Genomic DNA, 25,208 nt, shown 5'->3' on the forward strand with positions numbered 1-25,208 from the left:
ACTGAGTAAAGAAACAGAAAGCTGAATTATTATTATTATAAGTAATAGTATTATTAGTATTATTAGTATCTAATTTGTAATTACATATTAAAATATAGTAGCATGGACAAAAAAAGTGTTCATTCTTTGTTTTGTGTTTAAACAGAAAGAGAAAGAGTGTTGATCACCAGTGTTGATTATTATGAGCTAATTATGACCTCGGGTACAGAGCTCTAGAATTACGATGAATGTTTGATTGCCAATTCTGCTTCTATTTGCTCCCACAATTTGATCCTTTAAGTAGTTGTACTGTTGCTGCTGATATCAGTAGTAGTAGTGGTGGAATTAGTAGTAAACTGTATTAAAAAAAAACTCACAATGGTTACAAATAGTTTCAGGTTACTATTATTATTATTATTAGTAGTAGTTGTTTTTTTTTTTCTTTTACCCAGTGCTACATTTGCACACTTTAGAGTATTGCTTCTACTACTACTTCTAACAACAACAACAACAACAACAACAACAACAACAACAAAACTAATATAAAAGCAATAAATTACATAATTAAAACTTACTGTTATGAATACTATTTGATCTTATATGTTGTTGGCCAAATTTCAAAATTGCAACAAGACATTTAGTTCTTGACTGATAATCTTTCAAACTAGATTACAATTTTCATATACAGTTAGGTCCATATATATTTGGACACAGGCACAATTTTAGTTTTCTTTTAGGTATTTACCAAAACATATTCAAACTATAGTTGTATAGGTATAGTGGGCTGAAAGTCTCTCAATTTGAGGGTATTTAAAGCCAATTTGGAGGAAGGGTTTAGGAATTACAGCTCTTGAGAGTAGCTAGCCTGCATTTTTCAAGGGACCAAAAGTAATTCTAAAAGTAAATCAAAAGCTGTTTCATTGACAGGTGTAGGCTATTCCTTCATTATTTCTTCATCAATTAAGCAGGTAACAGGTCTGGAGTTGATTCTAAGTGTGGTATTTGCACTTGGAATCTGTTGCTGTGAACCTACTGTATATCATGTGTTCAAAGGGGCTCTCCATGCAAGTCAAACAGGCCATCATTAGGCTTCATAAAGAAAACAAATCCATCAGAGAAATAGCAGGAACATTAGGAGTGGCCAGATCGACAGTTTGGTACATTATGAGAAAATAGAATGCAATGTGAGCTCAGCAACATAAAAAGGCCTGGCCGTGCACGGAAGATAACAGTAGTAGATGACTAAAGGCAGAAAGACTCACGAACAAACATTAACTGAAGACAGCTGCAGTTAAGGCCTGGCAAAGCATCAGAAAGGAGGAAACCCAGTCTCTGGTGATGTCCATGGGCTCCAGACTTTAGGCAGTCATATATATATATATATATATCTCGCACTTCATTGCTCTGCTTTCAGTACAGTAAAGTGTACAGTGGACCTAACTGTGTGTGTGTACAGTGATACCTAGAGATACGAGTGCTTTGACATAGGAATTTTTTGAGATACGAGCTGTGATTCAACCATATTTTTTGGCTTGAGATACGAGCGATACGAGCATCAGAGCCGCCGCCGCCGAAACAAAGATACCCAACGACCACGTGTGCTCTGTTTCCCCCGCCTCAGCTTCCCACGTCTCACTCGGTTAAAGCCACCTTTCCACTGCACACGACACACGACGGCCGATAAACAGGAAGTCGTTCATTTCTTATGGAGAGTCGTAAAGGGGCTGCCGACCCTCTGTGGAATCGTAATTTTCTGATCCATTTTAAGCATTGGATCTGTTAAAAAATTTGAACTTGTGCGACTACACCGCATCTGATATTCCGACCGGACAGGTTTTTATTAAAATGACCGGCAGATGTTAGTGAGGAAAGAGTGACAAAAAGGCAAAAACAAGTGAAGAGAAAAGCGATGAAGAAAATTAAGCAATTAAGTTAAGTTAAGAGAAATCAAGCATCGCATTAGTTCTGGCAGGCCACGTCGTCAAGAGTGCATCAGCTGTTAATCAGCTGTCCACGACGCGCACCAATCCGTTTACTACATCCATATTACCCGACCATTTAAATTCCCATTCATAGAGCCGCTTCCTAGCGCTTCACTGCTGCTGCAATTTAAACTCCCTCCTCCAACCCCGACTCCACCATGCCAGAACCCGTGTTCGTTGTACCAGTTTACATCATAAATCTCCACATATTTTTCTCTCTCTCACCCTCTCTCTCTCTAATTATTGAATTATTTATTTATCCATTATTCATTTATTATTTTCCTTTCCTATTTTTAACTCTATGCATGATTAATGGTTTTGTTATACGGGGGGTTTATTCTATTTTCTAGTTGCTGCTCTCCCTGCTCTAAATGAAGTTTAGTTCCATTTAAGTGTAAAGTAGCATTAACAGTGCAAGTAAGTGAACGAAAGTGAAAGTGTAATTCCTCCTAACTTCTCCGCCTGTTTACTCCTCCCTCAACCTCCATGCGCATCTTCCGTAAAGTAAAACCAGTTTATTTTTTTAACATTCTCTTTTATTACTGTATGTTTTTATACTATATGTGTCATTTATCAATACAGGTACTGAACATTTTTCATATTCAAAACACAAACAAAACAACTGGAGTGGAATTTTACGGGGAAAATTGCTTTGAGATACGAGCAAGTTGAGATACGAGCAAGGTCACAGAACGAATTAAACTCATATCTCGAGGTATCACTGTATACTTTATGTATATATATATATATATATATATATATATATATATATATATATATATATATATATATATATATATATATAAAAAACACACTTCATTGCTCTGATTTCAGTACAATAAAGTGTACAGTGTATCAGACTCTGTTGTTCAGCTGTTGTCTTGTTTATCTATAACAAACAGAGTCTACTTATATACATGTAATCTAACATAGCTGTTCAAATGATCCCATTTACAGTGAGGCCTGTGTCTAGACGGTGTCGACTAAATATTTCAAGTATAACAGTGACGTTTTATTTTGACCCACATTTGATATTTGAATTTTGACTTCAATGAGCTTTCTTTGTGAATGAGATTAGTGTTGGAGACAATATAGCTCATTTAGACTCTAAACCTCATAGATTCGGTAATATTTTGTGTTTTACAGCTGATAACATGACTGGAGACGCAAATGACTTCAAAAGCCGTATAAAGCAATATCCAATATATATTTATATAATAGATGCTCTTTAGTACAATATTATAAGTTAATTGATTTATATACATCTCTATCTTTTTATTTTATATAGTGTGTGTGTGTGAAACGCGTGTAAAGTCTGGCGGTAGAAACAGGATTTTTTCCCCCTTTTCTTTTGTCATAAAGCACAAAGTTGAGTGTAAAACGGCGGAAGGGGAACAAAGCACAGAGGGGACAGTGGGGAGGAGTAAGTGTGTAGGAGGAACGGGAGGAGGCGCTCCGCATCAGGAACTTTGGGATTATGACCAATAACACACGTTTGTTCGCTTGTGCCTAATTACAATGTCAGACTGTAAATAGACCAGCCGCTAGGTGGGTGTTGCTCATTCTTTCGCAGTTCACTCGAACAACAACAACAACAACAACAACAACAACAACAGCAGCAACAGCATGCCTGAACCAGCTAAGACCGCGCCCAAGAAGGGATCTAAGAAAGCCGTGACCAAGAACGGCAGCTAAATGCGGCAAGAAGCGCAGAAAGACCAGGAAGGAGAGTTACGCCATCTACATATACAAAGTCCTGAAGCAGGTGCACCCTGATACCGGCATCTCCTCTAAGGCCATGGGCATCATGAACTCGTTCGTCAACGACATTTTTGAGCGCATCGCCGGTGAGTCTTCTCGTCTGGCTCACTACAACAAGCGCTCCACCATCACCTCTAGGGAGATCCAGACTGCCGTGCGTCTGTTGCTTCCCGGAGAGTTGGCCAAGCACGCCGTGTCTGAGGGCACAAAGGCCGTCACCAAGTACACCAGCTCCAAGTAAAGCGCCTTACCGCTGTCTTTATCAACACAAAGGCTCTTTTAAGAGCCACCCACCTTTTCATACAACGTGCAAATCTCCTTTCTGTGTATGAGTCACACACACACAAACACACACACAACAAAGGATAACCACTTTTTTCACGTATGTATTCCATTTAAAAAAAAAAAAAAAAAAAACATTTATTGAAAGATTTTCAAATAACTATTAAAATTTTCATAAGTATATCATGTGTTTTACAGTCTTACATTTGAATAAAAAAACAAGACTTGCAAAAAACAAATTTTTGGTCATATCTGCTTTAACATTTTTAACATCTGCTTTGACATATTTACAAACATCTATCAGCAAAACATTTTTAATACAGTCCAATGTCATTTGTTTTTTGGTCATCGGTCCATGTTCTTTTTGTACACTACCTCAGCAGGAATATGGCACTGGTCACTAATCATTTTACATCTGGTTTTCCAAATTTTAGAATTAACAATACAAACAATTAGCCAGTAAAGTTCCATCACATTTTTGTTAGCTTTGTGTTGAAAATTACATTATTACAATATTACGTTAAATATAAAATGTGAATAAAAAAACACTAAATATCTTTTTTACTTTATGCCATATTTCTGCTGATTGTGTACAATTTATAAAAAGTTAAATTTTCATCCTCTTTAAAATCATTTACATTTACAGCATTTAATTAGTCTTTATATTTAAATGTAAAATCTCTGTATACTAATTTATGAAAAGTTTTCTCTCGCTCTTCCTATCTTCTTTCTCCATGAGTTCATATCTCTTATCCACTCAGTCCTTCTTTACATTGCCTGTGTCACATGTTTACAAAAAGCTATGTTTAATTTATTACCCAGCTCAGTAGCACCCAGACCTCCTAGTTTTTTGGTTTGTATAGAAATGTTTGTGTTGTAACTTCTCTATTGTTTCTCTATATAAAACCTACACACATTTGATTTCATTTTATTATTTTATTGGGAAAGACAATAATTTAGCTAATACAAATGTTTAAATTAACCAAATTCTTGATTTATAATTAGCTATTTCCAGTTTTCATTTTCAGATTTTATTTAATATCATTTCTCTCCCCAGTTGTGTTCAGCACATTTACACTAAAAATGGTTTTGCACACTGTTGGTTTTACCCCAAAATGTTTTGTTAAAATAACACACATACATTTCTTTCCCCACCAAAACACTATTGTATTGCGTGTAATTAACTTAAAATGTTATGTTCCACTATACTTAATAATCAGTCGTTAAACTAACGTAAAGTGTTTAATTTTGCTATTCAAAAAAACGGAAGTGACAATTTCCAACATATTGGATGAAGACGGCGCAAAAGAGGGAAGGTGGTGAATGCCGTCAGACGTAGAAGTACCATCGAAATTATAAAGTTAATCTAAAGCCAAAGTCTAATTTCTGTTAGTGTTTCGCAAAGTATGCTTTGGGATGCTTTTACTATATTAACTATCAAATATTGTGTGCAATTTGCGTCATTAACGGTAGCATATGTCTCAGGTGAGTTTTTTTAGTCGGTTCATATAAGCATGTAAGCATGTACACGTGCTTGCCGCTAAAGCCGCCTTCACACTGCACACGACAAAAGGCGGCCGATAAACCGGAAGTCATTCATTTCCTATGGAGAGTCGCAAAGGGGCTGCGTGAGGTGCCGACCATCTGCGGATCCGTAATTTTCAGATCCGTTTTGAGTGTTGGATCCATTAAAAAACTTAAACTTGTACGACTACACCACATCTGATATGCCGACCGGATGTGATGTATTCCAATGTTGTCCTATCAGGTTCGTGTGCGCGAGGTGATAATAATACTTTTCAATAATTCTTAACTTTGTATTTAAAACAAAAAGATTGTTTTTGATAAAGTTTAAAAATTACTATTGTTATTGATACAAATATATATAAATTATATAATAAAAAAAGATATAAATTTTTTTATTATTATTTTTAATAGTTGTGTCCATGTTTCCTCAAAAATTATTCGCGGTTTTTCTGGATTTATTGTTATATTGATTGTTTGTATTTACTTCTTCATTAATTCATTCATTGATTGTTTGTATTTACTTCTTCATTAATTCATTCATTCAAGATAAATGGAGGAAGAATACAGGCTCTTGCTTTTGCTCTCCTTTACTGGAGACGCAAAAGAAAATATTGCAAATCAGTGTGGATACAACACTACCTGACTCGGAGAAAAAGTGTATGATTCTAGAGATGTATCATACAATATTAGGTTTGCCGAGACTGCTAGAATTAGCTTCTCTCCCATGTTGACGTCTACCCGATCATATCGCACATTCCGTGCGACTGTCACTAGGGGCGAAATTCGACAGTCGTTTCCGTATGTCGTGTGCAGTGTGAAGGCGGCTTAACGCTAGCATATGTCTCAGGTGATTTTTTTCCGTTGGTTCATATAAGCGTGTATGCATGTACACGTACTTGTTGCTAACGCTAGCATATGTCTCATGTGTATTAAAATAACCATTCAAAAACATGTTTTATAAAGTTTTTTTTGAAACTTGTATTATTTTTTGTTTGTTTCTAGTAGCAACTTAAACTGTTAAAAAGATGTAGTCATTAGCCAATGTTTATTAAAGTTTTACAGTGAAAGTGATGGAAAAACATGAAGCTACAGCAGAACTGTACCATTTCCTTGCCTACATCAAGATTGTCTGTGCACATTTAACTAAATGAATGCACTTAAGTTCCACTTGCCTAAGATTCCAAGTTTAATGCTTTATTGTTGAATAATGTATTTTCCTCTAAACACTGTATTGTTAACATTGTGAACTTGAGTACATTGCAGTGTTACCTGTTTTTTGTCAACAATAAAAAAAAAATAAATAAAATGGTGTTATTGTTAAATTTCTTATTAAATTAATAGATAAAATCTCATTTAAGTAGTATAATTTAAATTATAAGACATTGCTTAAATATAACATTTATTTCAACTTAAAATAATTTGTTTAACTTAATAGTTCTGTCACGGCACAGGACAAAGGCAAGTGAGGATCCAAATGCAGATTTTAAAGTTTAATTATTCAAAACACAAGAAAGCAGCTGAACAGACAGGCAGACAGAACAAGGCAGGAAACAGGGCTAACAGGAAACAGGGCTAACAGGAAACAGGGCTAACAGGAAACAGGGCTAACAGGAAACAGGGCTAACAGGAAACAGGGCTAACAGGAAACAGGCACACCAACATACAAAAACGACCAACACCAGGGAAGTGAACAAACAGTATATATAGCTGACAGGAACCAATGACAAAGCAGAGACAATCAAAGACAAAGACAACACACCTGAGGAGATGAATGAGTACAATTAATGTCCATGGAAACCAAAGAGTGGGCGGAGCAAACAATTAGCCACAGGGAAAGACAGCAGACAGAAACAGGACAGAAACACAGACAGACTCATTACAAGTTCTTTTATAAAACATATGCTCAAAAACATTAGTAATGTGAACTAATACATTTCATTAAAGACTACTAATGTAAACTTGATTTGTCTATCACATGACTTGAGATTATATGTTCAAACAACTTAACTTGTTTAGTTTTATCCTGTGTAAAAACTAAAATGGTTTAGTGCAACGGGTTTCCTCGCAAATTTGTAGTAATGTCAACTAATTCGGGTTAAGAGTGTAGGCCTTATTTCAATCAGCGCATTGCAGCTTTTATAAATGTACACTAGAGGGGGAAAAAAAGATGGTGTGCATCTTGAGACATAGCTATATCTTAAAATACGTCAATGCCATTGTTATCAGTAGAGTTCCTTTCAGTTAAAACCGCTCATATGCATTTTACTTTGGGACTAGCTTAAGCCTTGTCTGTCAGTTAAACTGTAAGTCACATTAAAATTGGATGAAACTATGAAGCAAGTACAAATAATGCCACATTCACTTCGCAGGTGTGCATATTTTTACATTTTATCTGATATTTTTTTATGGCAACATGTTTTTCCTCCTGCTTTTTGCCGTTTATCACCTTCTTTGATGAAGAAAAAAGAATTGCCACAACTTTGACTGAGAAAACAGCATTTTAAGGTAAGTGAAGAACTGTTTTGTCTTTTTGGGATTAAAAAACATTTGGTAAAAAAAAAACAAAAAAAAACATCAGGGCATGAATAGGGCAGATGTTTCATGTACTGTATAACACTACTGTATATGGACAATGTTCTACATCGTTTAGCTCAAACTTAGCCCAGCACAACAGCCTGGAATTTTAACACTTTGTTCTTATTTAAAAATCTTTAGACTGATGACATTGAAGCGAAGAGAGAGTGTATAATCAAAGCTCTTTGTGCCTACCTAAACGAAGAACCTACCAGACTGTTTCAGGAGTTTTTTTGTGAGTATATGCTTCTTAAAATGGATTCTAAATGCTTTTTTTTAAAGCTGATAAACAGGAATTTAAGAGTAATGTGTTTTTTAAATATATCCACTCTAGGATACAGATAATGCCACTGCACAGGAGGTGATCCAGAAGACTGTAATGGGGATTTATGTCACACGGCTTGAAGGTGCAGAAATGGAAGATAGCCTAGGAGATGTTGGAGTGGTGTTGGAGGGGCATGAGGTTCTTCAAAACCTTTGCAGTGTCCCATATGCAGCAGCCATGTTAATGGGACTAATATATGGACTAAATCTAAGCTACCCTCCTGAATTGAGGTACACTTTCGAAGCACTTCAAAAGTTGATCTTGGAGCTTGATGGCAATAAGTTGTCAAATAAAGTGCAAACACTAAAGAGCAAGCTCTTCTGGCAGGAACCAAGAAGTGTGAAATGCAATACAATATTATAAATATACACACACAACACAATATACTTTTATACAATACAAACTTTTCTTTTAAAACTGTCCTTGAGTTTGTCCAGTTTACTGTTCAAACTCAAGGACAGTTTTAAAAGAAAAGTATTAGTAACACATCCCACTTCTTAATCAATAAATGGCCAGAAAATAAACAATAAAACCGGCAAATTTAAATGAAAACTTAATTAGAGGTTCTCAGTCTAACATTTACAGGCCTGTATGTAGCTGGGGTTTTAGGGAAGCCAAACAAAATGGCTACTTCACCGTGAGGGCCACAAGGGACAAATATTACTTTTGATGAAGATGGTTGCACACCCTTTCCAGACAATGTTCAATAATTTAGGCTGTCCTAATTGTAGTACTGTGCTTGTTTAATCCAGTGTTTACATTGATGCCATTATGTACTGACCAGTCATGATGGTTTCAGTTGGATCTGTTTTTGGTTTGTCAGAATTCATCAGATTTGTCCATAATGTTCCACTAAGCCGGTGGCAACAGTGGGCAAATTTGGGTCTTGCCCACCCGATTCACAATCATGTGGATGCTGCAGCTTTCTGGTCTGAGCAAAAATGCAGAGAAGCAACAAGGACAAACATTGACTGTATGTCAAACTGGTATGTTTGTGTGTGTGAATGAGTCAAAAATTAAGACAATGTCTTTAATCATGCATTGTCAGTTACATTAATCAGATACCAAAAAGTGTAACACTGAAAATAATTTCTCTACACATCACGTCTTTCCTCAAGTCAAGCTGACACTGTACTTCTCTCAGGTTCTCTAAGTAATGTCTGTGGTGTTTCTGCTCTATTCATTTGTGTTTTATTCCATAAAATAATAAACCAGATTATTTAAGAGTATAAAACTTTTTTTAAGTTTTACAGTAGATACAATATTTGTCTCTTTAATGGATCTTTACTGAGTATGATGAATTGTCCATGATGGTGAGCAGGAATGTTGAATCAACACAATGGGAAAATCTTCAGTGTTACAGCAGCATGTGATTTAAGGAGTAGACGGAGTCTTTAACAGTATATATTAATAACTGCATATCAAGATGCATGCCAAACTAAAACCATAGCTGCCTCGAGATGTCCACTCACTGTGAACAATCCATAATGATGCTTTAAGATATAAAGACACTGCATCTTACAGACTGGCCAAAAACATCCTGCCCTGAGTTATCAGGTAAGCTAAGACACTGTATGTACTGAAGCTGAAACAGATTAACATCCATTACACAGACAACAAAGACTCACCATGTTTGTGTTAAGGTTTTCAGGACATTAAAGAATACAAGCACCCTCCAGAGTCTACAACCTCAGATAGTTATAGAGTTGTGTTATTTTAATTTTGGTTATATTGTATAGTATTGTTGTTCCTATAGTGTTGCTCTATGCTTATTATTTATCTCAGGTGATAAATCAAAGTCCATTGAATTGTGAACAGAGTTTATGAATCAGTTCTGGAGCTATAATACCTCCATTCTGTACTCTTCATACAGTAGGATTATGATTTATCATAGGATTTATCATAGGATCTTAATAAAATAGCATTATTCATAAATAACTAGCTGTGAACATTGAACACTTCACACAGGACACAGAGGAGTGTTAAGATGAACTTTCCTATTTACAAATGTATTTCCAGTCTTTAGTTTAATAAATAGTTCATTATCAGTTTATCATTTATGATGTTTAATTTGTTGTTCTGTGTTCTCCCTGGTTGTGATGTTACTAATCCTCATGTTCTGTGTTCTCTCTGGTTGTGATGTTACTAATCCTCATGTTCTGTGTTCTCTCTGGTTGTGATGTTACTAATCCTCATGTTCTGTGTTCTCTCTGGTTGTGATGTTACTAATCCTCATGTTCTGTGTTCTCTCTGGTTGTGATGTTACTAATCCTCATGTTCTGTGTTCTCTCTGGTTGTGATGTTACTAATCCTCATGTCCTGTCTTCCCTGTTCTCAATTTAAATTACAGCCTGTGTTTTGCTCTGTGTGATCAAAGTCTGGTTCAGATTTATTACCTGCTGTTTACTAACCTGTCTTTTACTTTGTGCTTTTATTGGTTTTATCTGCCTTTGGATTTGTTTTCATTTATAATAAAAGCTCCCCTGTACTTGTGTGCAGACATCCTCTGTTCTTCTGACAGTTTAAAACAAAATAAACTTGTTCAAATGAACATTGCTTGAGTTTTTACATTCAATAATTACATGAATACTGAGTTTGCCTCCCCTGAACTAATCGGTGTTTAAATTCAGTTATAATCATATGTAGTGATGTACTTACAGTTATCAGTTTTACTGCTGATCAGAACTGCTGAGGGATTTTAATCTCATTTCTTTTGTCTTAGTTGAGTGTGTGTGAGAGACTTGGTCAATCCCTGCTGTCTGTTTAGATGGTAAGAATCTACATATTGATCACGTTCCTATTTCTCAGTAGAGAATGTTGTTGTAATAAAAATTCTGAACAATGGATTTTTTAATATACTGGGAAAAAACTGGGAAAAATATTTAACATAATTTCTTAAAGCAAATTTCAGACACTGGGGAAATACTTACTTGTAAAGTTACTGACAGAACATCAAGGACATGACACAAATCTGGGTAGATTGTACAACATTAAAACCCCAAAAGGAAATGTCTTAAATCTGTGTTTTGTTTTTTTTTATTTTGAACCTTCCATAAACCTGTTTTCATCGTTTTTTTTTTTTTGTTTGTTTGTTTGTTTTTTTTAAATTCTCAGTTATACTGGACATCAGAGCTACATTTACATTTCTACTACTATGACATGGCTTGAAGCTCAGACTTACTGTAGACAGCATCACACAGACTTGTCAAGCTCAAGAGATGCAAATGAAGACTGGTCTTAGGCTGGACTTTAATTGGTCTGTTCAGAGACACCTTCCAGGAGTGGAAAACCTGATAATGCCCTGAAGAATGAAAACTGTGGTTATATAAATAACAGTCAGGCTGTTGATGCTCTGTGCTTAGACATAATGCCTTTCTTCTGTTATTCAGGTGAGTTAATGTTTTATTCAGTCTTACATTTAGGCAAATTAATCTGAGTTCAGTATGTTATTTTAATTGTGTTTTTGTTTGTGTTTCTGCATTTAGATGTCACAGGAAAACAACAAACACTAAGAGTGAAGGTCCGATCCAAAGAGGATGTGAATGATCCTGCAGTGATGAAGTCCATCTTGGAGCAGGTGGGTCTCAACCTCCACAAGACTTCTAACGTACATTTCCCAGTATTCATCAAACTCTGACACATATAAACTGTATTGTAATCAGATTCTGACTGTTGTATACAGTTTCTGTATCATTTCCTACAGGTGAGTCTCTATCCTGCATTATTTAGTAATAAAAGTCTTATTCTGTTCATCAGATCAACCAGAAACTGAAGGATGATTTGGGGACAGAAGATCACAGTGAAATGGCGTAAACAACCAGATGGAGTAGTGTTTCACAAGCTGAAAGAAGGAAATAATAAAGTACAGTATAAAATAAAATGTTATCTGTTACTTGTAAGTTAATTTTAAGTTAGCTTTTGATTCCTGCTAAGTTTTGAGTTTAGTTGTTAGATGTACATTAGCATAATATGTATATGATAATATGTATAATGAATGTATATTACAGTTTTTCTCAATCGATTTGGTACATTTCTCCAAACTCAGGTAACAGCTCTCAAAACAGTTAACACAGCAAACTAAACACACTCTTATGCTGGTGAAACCATTAAGTATTCACTTCACAATGAAACACAGCATTTTATTCTAGTAATGCATTTAGTAAAATTCAATATTAACATCAAAACTAAAAGTCTGTTGATTTTATAACAAATTCAGCTGAAGATACACAAAGAAATAAATGAAAATACATGTTTTTCATTAAGTTCTTTAATGAGGAGTTCAGGTGTACAACAATAAGTTGTCACCCCACACATTCAAAAAAAAAAAAAAAAACATATATATATATATAATTATGCAAATAAGTACATAGGTAAATAAGAAATAAAGTGATAAATGTACTGCATTCAGTGAATCAATTATTTTATTGATCATGCCTCTCAATTACATCTGGCCAGAGAGTTTCATCGACATCACAAAAAAAACGCCTTGAATGCTGTATCCATCCTTGACATGCTTGTGCCCCAATATCTCCACAGGCCTCTTCCATCACTTGAAGAAGACTTACTTGGTTGTAAGGGTTGCAATCATGTACTTTCCATCTCCAAGAGGAGAAGAATTCCTCAATTGGATTCAGGAAAGGAGAATATGGTGGAAGAAACACCATCCTGAATTGTGGGTGATTCTCGAACCACTCTCGCACTAGTGCTGAATGGTGGAATTGGACATTGTCCCAAACAACTACAAAATTCTGCACCATTTGCTCCTGATCACCCTGTGGAAAGAGGATTTCATTGAGGAGGTTTAAAAAATATAGGAGCCTTGCTGTGTTGTATGGTCCCAAGACAGCATTGTGTGCCACAACACCAGTTGTAGAAATTGCTGCACAGAGAGTGATGTTGCCTCCTCGTTGTCCAGGGACATTGACTGTAGCACGATGGCCAATCACATTTCTCCCTCTTCTCCTTTTTTTTTTTTTTTTTGAAGATTGAAGCCTGCTTCATGAATATACAGGTACTCATAATGAGTTGTACTGCTATCCAACTCCAAGATTCTCTAGAGTAAAAAGAACACAAGGTAAAATATAGTAAATTTGTGTTTTACAGTAATGACATTGATTGCAGTCAATACTACTGTGAAATTGTTGCTGAAGTTTGAGTTCACACTTTGAAGCAGCAGTATACATAGATATGCCTAAATCTTTTCACATATAGTAGCACGGAATAGTTTATGGACACATACTTAAAATTCAGGAAAAATATATCTTTGAGTTGACAGTAAAATTGCATTAAGTGGGTTGCACATACTTGAACAAACTGGAATTGCAACTCCTTCACTCTAACAGAGTTCCTCTCAAAGGGCACTTTGTATACTTGCTTCATTCGGATAGCATTTTTTCTTAGAACATGGTCAATTGTGGAGCGACTGCATTGGTGGATATTGTGGAACAGTTGATTGTCCTGTGTTATTCTTTGCTGAATTTCTTTGAGGCGGAGGGTGGTGTTCTGGACCACCATGTCAACAATGGCCTGCTCTTGTTCAACTGAAAAAAGTTTTGTTCATCCACCTGAATGTTCTCTAACTTCAATTCTGAAAAAGGTTTGGACAAGCAGGAACATTTACTGTAGAGATCTAGACCTACTGTATGTCAAACAAGACTACATGGACTCTCATTGTAAAAGTAGAATGATATAGTTACTTACCGGTTTTCCCTCTGAAATGCATGGATAATTGAAGCCACTGTGGATCTGTTTATATTGGGCTGAACTCTCTGGCCAGCTTCTCTCAGTGAGAGACCATGATTTATGACATGGTCAATAAGTGTGGCTCTGATTTCATTTGAAACATGCGTGTACCGTACACTCATTCTACCTCTCCTCCCTCCTCTTCCTCCCTGTCCACCTCTTCTTATATTTTCTCTTTCCACTATACCATTGCCCTCCAATCTATCCATCTCTTCAAACTCTTCTCCTCTTCCTACATCCTCAGCTCTTCTTTCTCTATCTCTTCTTCCTCTTCCGCTTCTCCCTCTACCCTGGCCACCACCTCTCACTTTTAAACCTCTTCTGTTTCCACTGCTCATACTTCTTTTTTTGTCTTACTGTATCTCCTCATTTGTCTTCTTTGTTCTTCGTCTCTTCCCCTTTTGTAGTTGTTGTAATTACGTAAGACAGCTGTGTGAACAATTAGGAAATTGTCTTTTTCTGTGTTGAGTGGATTACTAACTCATCAGATAACAATTTGGCATTAATTGAAGACACAAGGTGTGCAACTGACTATTTTACAATTCACAGAGTTTTGTTTGTGTTTTGAAAATGGTACAAAATTGTTTGTGATCTTTGTGAAGAACAATGAAAAAGTTACAAATGTTTTTCCTGATATATTAAAGATTTGGTTGGCTGTATGAACTACTGTGATAAAATTAGGGATTTTTGTGCACAGTGTTTTGAGAAAATTATGCTTTTGATTTGCGATTTGTATGAAATGAAGAAGAATTTACTATCTGTTTAGGACAATTACAAAGTGTACTGATCACTGTGTTAACTGTTTTGAGAGCTGTTACCTGAGTTTGGAGAAATGTACCAAATTGATTGAGGAAAAACTATAACTAGTAACCTGATTACCTGGGTTACAAGTGTCTTTATATCTTAAAGCATCATTATGGATCGTTCACATTGAGTGGACATCTCGGACAGCTATGGTTTTAGTTTGGCATGCATCTTGATATGCAGTTATTAATATATACGGTTAAAGACTCCGTCTACTCCTTAAAGTTTGTGCTGCTATCACATGCTGCTGTAACACTGAAGATTTTCCCATTGTGTTGATTCAACATTCCTGCTCTCCATCATGGACAATTCATCTCACTCAGTAAAGATCCATTAAAGAGACAAATATTGTATCTACTGTAAAACTGAAAAAAAAAATTCCCAGAAAGTTTTATAATCTTAAATAATCTGGTTTATTATTTTATGGAATAAAACACAAATGAATAGCGCAGAAACACCACAGACATTACTTAGAGAACCTGAGAGAAGTACAGTGTCAGCTTGACTTGAGGAAAGACATGATGTGTAGAGCAATTATATTCAGTGTTACACTTTTTGGTATCTGATTAATGTAACTGACAATGCATGATTAAAGTCAGGGTCTTTATTTTTGACTCATTCACACACACAAACATACCACTTTGACATACAGTCAATTGTTTTCCATTTTTGCTCAGACCAGAAGGCTGCAGCATCCACATGGTTGTGAATCGGGTGGGCAAGACCCAAATTTGCCCACTGTTGCCACCGGCTTAGTGGAACATTATGATTTCTAAATCTGATGAACTCTGACAAACCAAAAACAGATCCAACTGAAACCATCATGACTGGTCAGTACATAATGGCATCAATGTAAACACTGGATTAAACAAGCACAGTACTACAATTAGGACAGCCTAAATTATTGGACATTGTCTGGAAAGGGTGTGCAACCATCTTCATCAAAAGTAATATTTCTCCCTTGTGGCCCTCACGGTGAATTAGCCATTTTGTTTGGCTTCCATAAAACCCCAGCTACATACAGGCCTGCAACTGAGAACATCTAAGTTTTCATTTACTTTTGCCGGTTTTATTGTTTATTTTATGGTCGTTTATTGATTAAGAAGTGTGATGTGTTATTAATACTTTTCTTTTGAAACTGACCTTGAGTTTGAACAGTAAACTGGACAATAATTCGCACAACATAATATATGTATCACATACTGTTCGTATCATTTATATTGTGTTGTGTGTGTATATTTATAATATTGCATTTCACACTTCTTGGTACCTGTCAATTTAATATATTTAATTGTCAGTAGAACCCATACTCAATGTAAATCAGAGATAAGACTAGATTAAGTTTAACTAGACTAGATTAAGTTTAACTAGACTAGATTAAGATTTTCAGTAAAATGAAAAAGAGCTCAGGTTAGCCACCCCATAATAGCCAGTAACGCTAGGGGTGCTACACACTAAAATCTAAGTATATATGATATAACCTCAGCTACAGGGAATTTAAAGGAATAAATTTATAATAAATAAAAAAATCATTTTTGTTATATAGAACATTTGAATGTTTTTCTTTTCATATTGATGTGAATATGAGAATGGTGATGTTTTCCTTTCTTTCTTTTATTTTCCTTTTCTTCCCTTTTTTTTTCCATGTTGAAAGAACGTAATGTTTCTTTAAATTAATAGAGAATTAAGTGACTTTAATCATCTCAGAACTGTTTATACATTTAATTGAATTTGAATTATTATTGATATATTGTTGTTTAATTGTTGTTCTGCATACTGCTGTATTTTTATTTTTATTGTTTTCCATTTTTCTTTTCTTCCCTTTGTTGATTTACCAGGGTTTAAATTTAAAACAAATCAGAAAAATCTAAAAGTGTTGGGGAAAGTATAAACATTCTAGCCATTTAAAATTAGATCAAATAAATAGATTAGAACATTAAACTTATAAACAGGTTAAAAGTTCATTTAGGTCTGATTTTATAAATTAGGAAGGACTTTATAAATAGGCCAAACCTAAATCAAGTATAACATCTGGATTTAATTTGATTAGATTTTGAAATCTGCTGATATGTATTTTATTTGTTCATTGTTTACGTACCATTTTGGATTGAATATACAGCTTCTGAATAATAGAAGATGATCTGAATAATAACTGAAGCACTTGACCTGTGTCTGTTTGATTTTATCCATAGCACTGCTGATGTTCCCTTATTCATTCATGTTTGTACCCTCTTTATTTTTATATGTGCTGCATTTCTTCCAGCTGCATATGGTGGTTTTTTATGTCTGTGGTTAACTGATAAAAAGTTGATGTTTTTTTAGAAACCTCTTGCATGTGTCTATGAAATTTTGTATAGTTTTTGTACACCCTGTCACTGACTCTGTATTATGTCTGTGTTATGTTTCTAAAAGAACAGTGATAAAGTGCAGAATCTGAGAGCTTTCAACCTCTGATAATAAGTTCATTAGAGTCTCTGCTTGTTTCTGACTCATATAGTGCGGTATGTGCTGGACTTTACATGTCTCTAGAAGACCACACCCAGGAAGTGACGCTGATGTAGTGTAGAAGACGAGCATATAGATTAAATAATTAATAAGCTACATAATACACAAATAGGGGGGCATGGTGGCTTAGTGGTTAGCACATTCGCCTCACACCTCCAGGGCCGGGGTTCGATTCCCGCCTCCACCTTGTGTGTGTGTTCTCCCCGTGCCTCGGGGGTTTCTTCCGGGTACTCCGGGTTTCCTCCCCCGGTCCAAAGACATGGTAGGTTTATTGGCATCTCTGGAAAATTGTCCCTAGTGAATGAGTGTGTGTGTGTGTGTGTGTGTGTGTGTGTGTGTATGTGTCCTGCTATGGGTTGGTACTCCGTCCAGGGTGTATCCTGCCTTGATGCCCGATGATGCCTGAGATAGGCACAGGCTCCCCGTGACCTGAGGTAGTTCGGGTAAGTGGTAGAAGATGAATGAATGAATACACAAATAATAAAAGCATTGTGGATGGATGTTGACCGCCATCGTGTGGCCACGTTTAGGAAATGCAGGTTACTCACACCTTAGTAATATAATTTGTAGCAATCAAATCAAATCAATTTTTTTTTATCACATACACACACATTCAGGGTACTTGTCCTCCTTTTGTTTGCAGCAGAGCTTTGTTTGCTTAATCCTCTACTTCCAACATTAGAAATGCTGTCACTTGGATTTATTTCATCTTGGTTATGCATGTCACTTTGAGACTTGTTCTGAGTTTTTGAATCATCTGAAGAACTTTGGCTTTCAGCAAATTGCAGCTGTTGATTTTGGGTTTTATCATTTAAGTTCTCAATTCCATTTAACCATTGCGTTGTATTTTTTATGAACACATCACTGTATTTATGTATACTTGAAAACCAGTCATTCTGATTAGTTTGAATCATGAAGTTTAATTGTCTCTTTAAAAAACTGTGTCAAGTTCAGACCGTACCATTGAAACATTCTCATTACTCGACATGAGCTTTTTGATGGTTGGTATTGAACCTTTAATCATGTTGACATTTCTCTTTCGGTCTTTCTGAAGTTGTTCAATTTTATTAGACAAAGCCTTTGCGGTAAGCTGAACTTTTTTTGCTTCCATTTCTCCTGTTCAGTATTCGCGTCTGTTTCAGACTCACTCATGATGAACGCATCCATAACAAGCAAACAATCCAAAACAATCCAAAATGTTTCTTCAATCGTATATTCAAGAAAACATAGCAGTTGAGATCCAAAATGGCAACAGCAACTGCGATTTAAAGCCAAACACAACAGTGGCGGTTGTATGCTAAACAGCCACTTATGCCAAACTTAATCCACAACACACAAGCATTAATATTGTAACCCTTGTCCTACCAGTTAGACGATGGTAAACGTTGAACAAGGCTGGTCCTATTATTCCTTTTGTCCAAGCATGCAATTGTTTCCATTAAAACAGGCTGAGCTTTTCCAATCAAAACTATCGATGCAGCGCTTCCTCGATGTGCTCAGTCAAAGCACGCAGGCCTCTGCATTGAATCGTTCCGTGCATAATGTCCAAAACATACATTTTTTGGTTGACTTAATTGTAGCGGCACAAAGATCTTAAAACCGCCAAGGAGCTGAGTGGGGAGCAATAAAATCGTGACACGTTAATCATCCTTGCAGTTTGGTGTTTATTCTCCATCCATTTGAAAGATTGTTTCTATATAACAATGTGTAAAACAGTAATTTATTTAAGTTCATCAATACTGCTTCTCAATGAATATATTATTCTTATACCGTGATTATACGGTCACCAAAAAATATGTGCTCCTACACTCACCCCATGCTTCCAGAGCTACACACAGGTGTTTTAACCTTACGTAATTACTAACGCCCCATTCTCCCATACTACCAGTAGTAGTAATAATTTATTTGCTCATTTTTATTTATTTACTTTTACTGCTAATACTAACAGTACTAATACTACTGCAATTAGACCAATCTTACACAAAATCAAACATGATGAAAGAATACAAGGTGTAAAAACAACGGCAGGAAGAGTGGTTAAGGTTACAGCTTATGCTGATGATTTAACAATTTCAATTAATATTCACTTTGAATTAAAGGTGATAAAGAGACATTTCAAGAAATATTAATAAATATCTGGAGCTAAACTGAATCAAAACAAAAGAGAAGCTGTATGGATGAGCAATAGTGTTGTTCCACTCCTAGACACCCAAAGCAAAGAAGAGGTGAAAGTATTAGGCTTAACAGTTACAAACGTGCTGATGTATGATTGTAAAACACATGATGTACTTGTGAATAAGCTTTTTATAAAGTTATTTGAAATCTTGCAATAAATTTAAGGAAAAAAAAACCCGCAAGACCGGCAGCAAAGCATTTAATTGTAATTACACATTAAAATACAGAAGCACTGATTTAAAACATACGTAAAAAACACGTGTGTGTGTGCGTGTGTGTGTGTGTGAGAGAGTGAGTGAGAGAGAAAGACACGCAGAAAGGAGATTTGCACGTTGTATGAAAAAGGGGGTGGCTCTTAAAAGAGCCTTTGTGTTGATAAAGACGGCGGTAAGGCGCTTTACTTGGAGCTGGTGTACTTGGTGACGGCCTTTGTGCCCTCAGACACGGCGTGCTTGGCCAACTCTCCGGGAAGCAACAGACGCACGGCAGTCTGGATCTCCCTAGAGGTGATGGTGGAGCGCTTGTTGTAGTGAGCCAGACGAGAAGACTCACCGGCGATGCGCTCAAAAATGTCGTTGACGAACGAGTTCATGATGCCCATGGCCTTAGAGGAGATGCCGGTATCAGGGTGCACCTGCTTCAGGACTTTGTACACGTAGATGGCGTAACTCTCCTTCCTGGTCTTTCTGCGCTTCTTGCCGCCTTTACTCGCCGTCTTGGTCACGGCTTTCTTAGATCCCTTCTTGGGCGCGGTCTTAGCTGGTTCAGGCATGCTGCTGCTGCTGCTGCTGCTGCTGTTGTTGTTGTTGTTGTTGTTGTTGTTGTTGTTGTTCGAGTGAACTGCGAGAGAATGAGTAACACCCACCTAGCGGCTGGTCTATTTACAGGCTGACATTGTAATTAGGCACAAGAGAACAAACGTGTGTTATTGGTCATAATCCCAAAGCCTCTGACGCGGAGCGCCTCCTCCCGCTCCTCCTACACACTTACTCCTCCCCACTGTCCCCTCTATGCTTTGTTCCCCTTCCGCCGTTTTACACTCAACTTTGTGCTTTATGACAAAAGAAAAGGGGAAAAAAAAAGATCTTGTTTCTACCACCAAACTTTACACGCGTTTCACACACACACACACACACACACACAATGAAAGAAAAAGAGTAAAATCAAGAGGCATATACATGAATTGACGTGTGTAATGCTGTACTTAATAGCGTCTATTATAAAAACAGAAAAATTATACGGCTTTTGATGTCATTTGCATCATACACAGACACGATGAAAAAAGAGAAATATATCAACTTAAATTAACTTATATAATATTGTACTAAAAACCATCTAATATACCATCTATATTATCTAAATATATATCGAATATTTCTTTATACGGCTTTTTGACGTCAATTGCGTCTTTCCCCAAAAACACGCACACAGTAAAGAAGGAAAAGCGCTTTGTGGATATTTGGGTGGCTCTTAAAAGAGCCGTTGTGTTGACGTGGTTCGGTGTTGAACGTTTATCCGCCGAAGCCGTACAGAGTGCGTCCCTGGCGTTTCAGGGCGTACACCACATCCATGGCGGTGACGGTTTTTCTTTTGGCGTGCTCGGTGTAGGTGACGGCATCGCGGATGACGTTCTCCAGGAAAACTTTGAGCACACCGCGAGTCTCTTCGTAAATCAGGCCGGAAATACGCTTAACACCACCACGGCGAGCCAGACGACGAATAGCTGGCTTGGTGATTCCCTGGATGTTATCGCGAAGAACCTTACGATGACGCTTTGCGCCCCCTTTGCCGAGTCCTTTACCACCTTTACCTCTACCAGACATGATGCTGCTCTATCCAAGTGAAGCCGCTCAATAAAATACGCCACACAGAGGCCGAATATTTATCCTCCATCTCCTGGACCCAGTTGAGAACAGGCGCGGAGGCGGGTCTAAGACCAGCGTTCACACAATAGAACCCGTTCATAAACAAATAGAAAGCCACAGCTTTTAACTTACTAGTGTATTTTTCTGCTGCAACCTCTCTGTACATACAAGGATCATCATTATAATTATTGTTGTTGTTATAAGTCTTAGTAGTAGTAGAATTTAACCCAAGGTATACAAAGTGAGTATTTCAATAAAAATATACAGACCAACACCCAGCAATGTATAGAGGTTAGTAACAGCACTCTGTGGTTGTATAACATTAACCTGCACTGTTTAGATGTAAAACATCCATTTGAGCACATCTGTGGCTTGAGAACTGTATTCTATACTCCTAAGTCCACTACTAGGAGGCCCGGTGTTCCCAGTTCTTCTGGGTACATTATAAACCAAGCCCATGTTTAACCCTGATAGTAGATTACAAGCAACACAGAAAGGAATGTAAAGACAACATTCAGGAGTCATTTTATCAGCTGTAAAAGACAAAATATTACAGAATCTATAAGGTTTATAGTCTAAATGAGCTATATTGTCTCCAACACTAATCTCATTCTAAAACTCAGTGTCATTCACAAAGAAAGCTCATTGAAGTCAAAATTCAAATATCAAACGTGGGTCAAAACAAAACGTCACTGTTCTACTTGAAATATTTAGTCGACACCGTCTAGACACAGGCCTCACTGTAAATGGGATCATTTGAACAGCTATGTTAGATTACATCTATAAAAGTAGACGCTGTTTGTTATAGATAAACAAGACAACAGCTGAACAACAGAGTCTGATACACTGTACACTCTATTGTACTGAAAGCAGAGCAATGAAGTGTGATTCTGATAGTTGTGTGTGACTGCCAGAATCTGGAAACCAACATATAAACTGGTTATTAATCACTGTGACATGCCGTATTCAAACAAAGGGTTAACCAAGATTCAGAATTGAAGACAGAACCAACCAAATCAAAATCAATCAAAAGCAGTACAGAATGTACAGTCAAACTGAAACACGTTCATATATATATATATATATATATATATATATATATATATATATATATATATATATATACACACACACACACACACACACACACAGTTTAAACCATATATATTTGGACACATGCAAAATATTCATACTTTTGACTATGTATGCCACAGAATAAATTGAAAATGAAAAAAAATAAATAAATAAAAATATGCATTTGAAGAGCAGATGTTCAGCTTTATCAAAAAAAAAATAAATAAAAATTATCAAGTAAAAGGTTCAGGAACTGCAACCATTTTTATGCACAGTGCCCACATTTTCAGGGGCTCAAATGTAATTGGACAAATGAATATAATCATAAATAAAATGGTAATTTTTAATATTTTGTTGAAAATCCTTTTCAGGCAATGACTGCCTGAAGTCTGGAGCCCATGGACATCACCAGAGACTGGGTTTCTTCCTTTCTGATGCTTTGCCAGGCCTTAACTGCAGCTGTCTCCAGTTAATGTTTGTTCGTGAGTCTTTCTGCCTTTAGTCATCTACTGTTGTCTTCCGTGGACGGCCAGGCCTCTTTTATTTTGCTGAGCTCACCATTGCATTCTATTTTTTCTCAGAATGTACCACTCCTAATGTTCCTGCTATCTCTCTTATGGATTTGTTTTCTTTATGAAGCCTAATGATGGCCTGTTTGACTTGCATGGAGAGCTCCTTAGAAGGCATGATGTAAGTTCACAGCAACAGATTCCAAGTGCAAATATATCACACTTAGAATCAACTCCAGACCTGTTACCTGCTTAATTGTATTCCTAAACCCTTCCTCCAATTTGGATTTAAATACCGTCAAATTAAAGCTGAGAGGCTTTAAGCCCACTATAAATGTACAACTATAGCTTGAATATGGTTTGGTAAATACCTAAAAAAAAAAAAAAAAAAAAAAATTTTTGGCCAACAACATATAAGATCAAATAATATTCATAACAGTGAAGTTTTAATTATGTACTTTATTGCTTTTATATTAGTTTTCTTCTTCTTGTTTTTGTTAGAAGTAGTAGCAGAAGCAATATTCTAAAATGTGCAAATGTAGCACTGGGTAAACGGGGGGAAAAAAAGTTATACAATTTACTACTAATACCACCACTACTACTATTATCAGCAGCAACTGTACAACTACTACTTAAAGGAGCAAATAAAAGAAAAATTGGCAATCATACATTCATTGTAATTCTAGAGCTCTGTACCTGAGGTCCCATTAGCTCATAATAATCAACACTGGTGAATTTTGCTCTCTTTCTGTTTAAACACAAACACAAAACAAATAATAAACACTTTTTTGTCCATTCTACTACATTTTAATATGTAATAAATTACATAATAATAATAATAATAATTCAGCCTTCTGTTTCTTTACTCAGTAAGGCAATAATCTTATTTTACCAGCTCCAGTTGGATTCTGCTTCATTAAATATTCAGATATACTAAGAGGAGATGACGACTACATGTGATCTTTGAGGACAACATCCTCATCATCAATACAACATTGTCAGAAGGTATATTTATAATAACACCGTCCAGTGTCACCCACATGAGGATGAGGTTCCCCCCTTTAGTCCGGTTCCTCTCAAGGTTTCTCCCTAAGGGTGTTTTTCCTCACCACAATCACTTCAGTCACCTCAGGCTTATTCATTAGGAATAAATACAAACAAATTTAAATATAATTCTAATACAAACCTTGAGTTTTTGTTTTATATTAATCTCTATATAACTATGTTGTGTTCATGTCCTGTTAAGCTGCTTTGAGACAACGGCCATTGCTAAAAGCACTATACAAATAAAATGTGTATTTATTTATTTTCAATTACTCTTATCTCTGAACACAATATTCCTAACACAAACACTCTGTCATTTCTGTTAAGCAGATTCACATTTACATACATGTGATTATATATTTTCATATTATACACACACAAATACAAAGTAAGCTTTATAGGACAAACTCTGAGCTCTCACACACACGCACACACACACACACACACACACACACACAGATATGAAGAAGTGCTCATTTATCAGAGAGAATGTGGTGGCTCTTAAAAGAGCCTTTGTGTACATTAGACAGAATTGAGGTTTAAGCGCGCTCTCCGCGAATACGGCGGGCCAGCTGAATGTCCTTAGGCATGATGGTCACCCTCTTGGCGTGAATGGCGCACAGGTTGGTGTCCTCGAACAGACCGACCAGGTACGCCTCGCTAGCCTCCTGCAAGGCCATGACGGCCGAGCTCTGGAAACGCAAGTCGGTCTTGAAATCCTGAGCGATTTCTCTCACCAGGCGCTGGAAGGGCAGCTTGCGGATAAGCAGCTCAGTAGACTTCTGATAACGGCGGATCTCCCTCAGAGCTACGGTGCCGGGCCTGTAACGGTGAGGCTTCTTTACGCCGCCGGTAGCCGGGGCGCTCTTGCGAGCAGCTTTAGTGGCGAGCTGCTTCCTGGGCGCTTTGCCACCAGTGGACTTACGGGCGGTCTGCTTGGTTCTTGCCATGGCGTCGAGATGTGAACTTCACAAGGAAGGAAAACACAATAAACGGCGCTGGCGAACGCTGTCTTTTTAAGCCCTAACGCCGCCCTGTTCTCATTGGGCGGATTGAAAGC

General features: G+C 36.6%; 4 protein-coding genes and 1 pseudogene across 4 annotated transcripts in view; 1 reads left to right on the top strand and 4 right to left on the bottom strand.

The window, feature by feature from the left end:
* LOC132843565 (histone H2B-like) overlaps window positions 1-20,428 on the bottom strand; it is a 48,683-nt gene extending 28,255 nt beyond the window's left edge. The window contains exon 1 of the mRNA XM_060866979.1: window positions 20,058-20,428. Within this exon, the coding sequence (XP_060722962.1) occupies window positions 20,058-20,428 (371 nt within the window). The remainder of the gene's footprint in view (window positions 1-20,057) is intronic.
* Window positions 1-25,208, bottom strand: part of LOC132843548 (histone H2AX-like) — an 80,139-nt gene that overhangs the window by 54,158 nt on the left and 773 nt on the right. The window lies entirely within an intron of this gene.
* Window positions 3,588-3,965, top strand: LOC132843567 (histone H2B-like; annotated as a pseudogene).
* On the bottom strand, window positions 21,115-21,482 carry LOC132843576 (histone H4). The gene has a single exon (XM_060866990.1). It carries the CDS (start codon window positions 21,477-21,479, stop codon window positions 21,168-21,170), a length of 312 nt encoding a protein of 103 aa, XP_060722973.1. The 5' UTR covers window positions 21,480-21,482; the 3' UTR covers window positions 21,115-21,167.
* Window positions 24,641-25,101, bottom strand: LOC132843561 (histone H3). Its single transcript, XM_060866975.1, has one exon. The coding sequence runs from the start codon at window positions 25,096-25,098 to the stop codon at window positions 24,688-24,690; it is 411 nt and encodes a 136-aa protein (XP_060722958.1). The 5' UTR covers window positions 25,099-25,101; the 3' UTR covers window positions 24,641-24,687.

This window comes from Tachysurus vachellii, chromosome 3 (genome assembly GCF_030014155.1).
Source record: "Tachysurus vachellii isolate PV-2020 chromosome 3, HZAU_Pvac_v1, whole genome shotgun sequence".
NCBI classification, from domain to species: domain Eukaryota; kingdom Metazoa; phylum Chordata; class Actinopteri; order Siluriformes; family Bagridae; genus Tachysurus; species Tachysurus vachellii.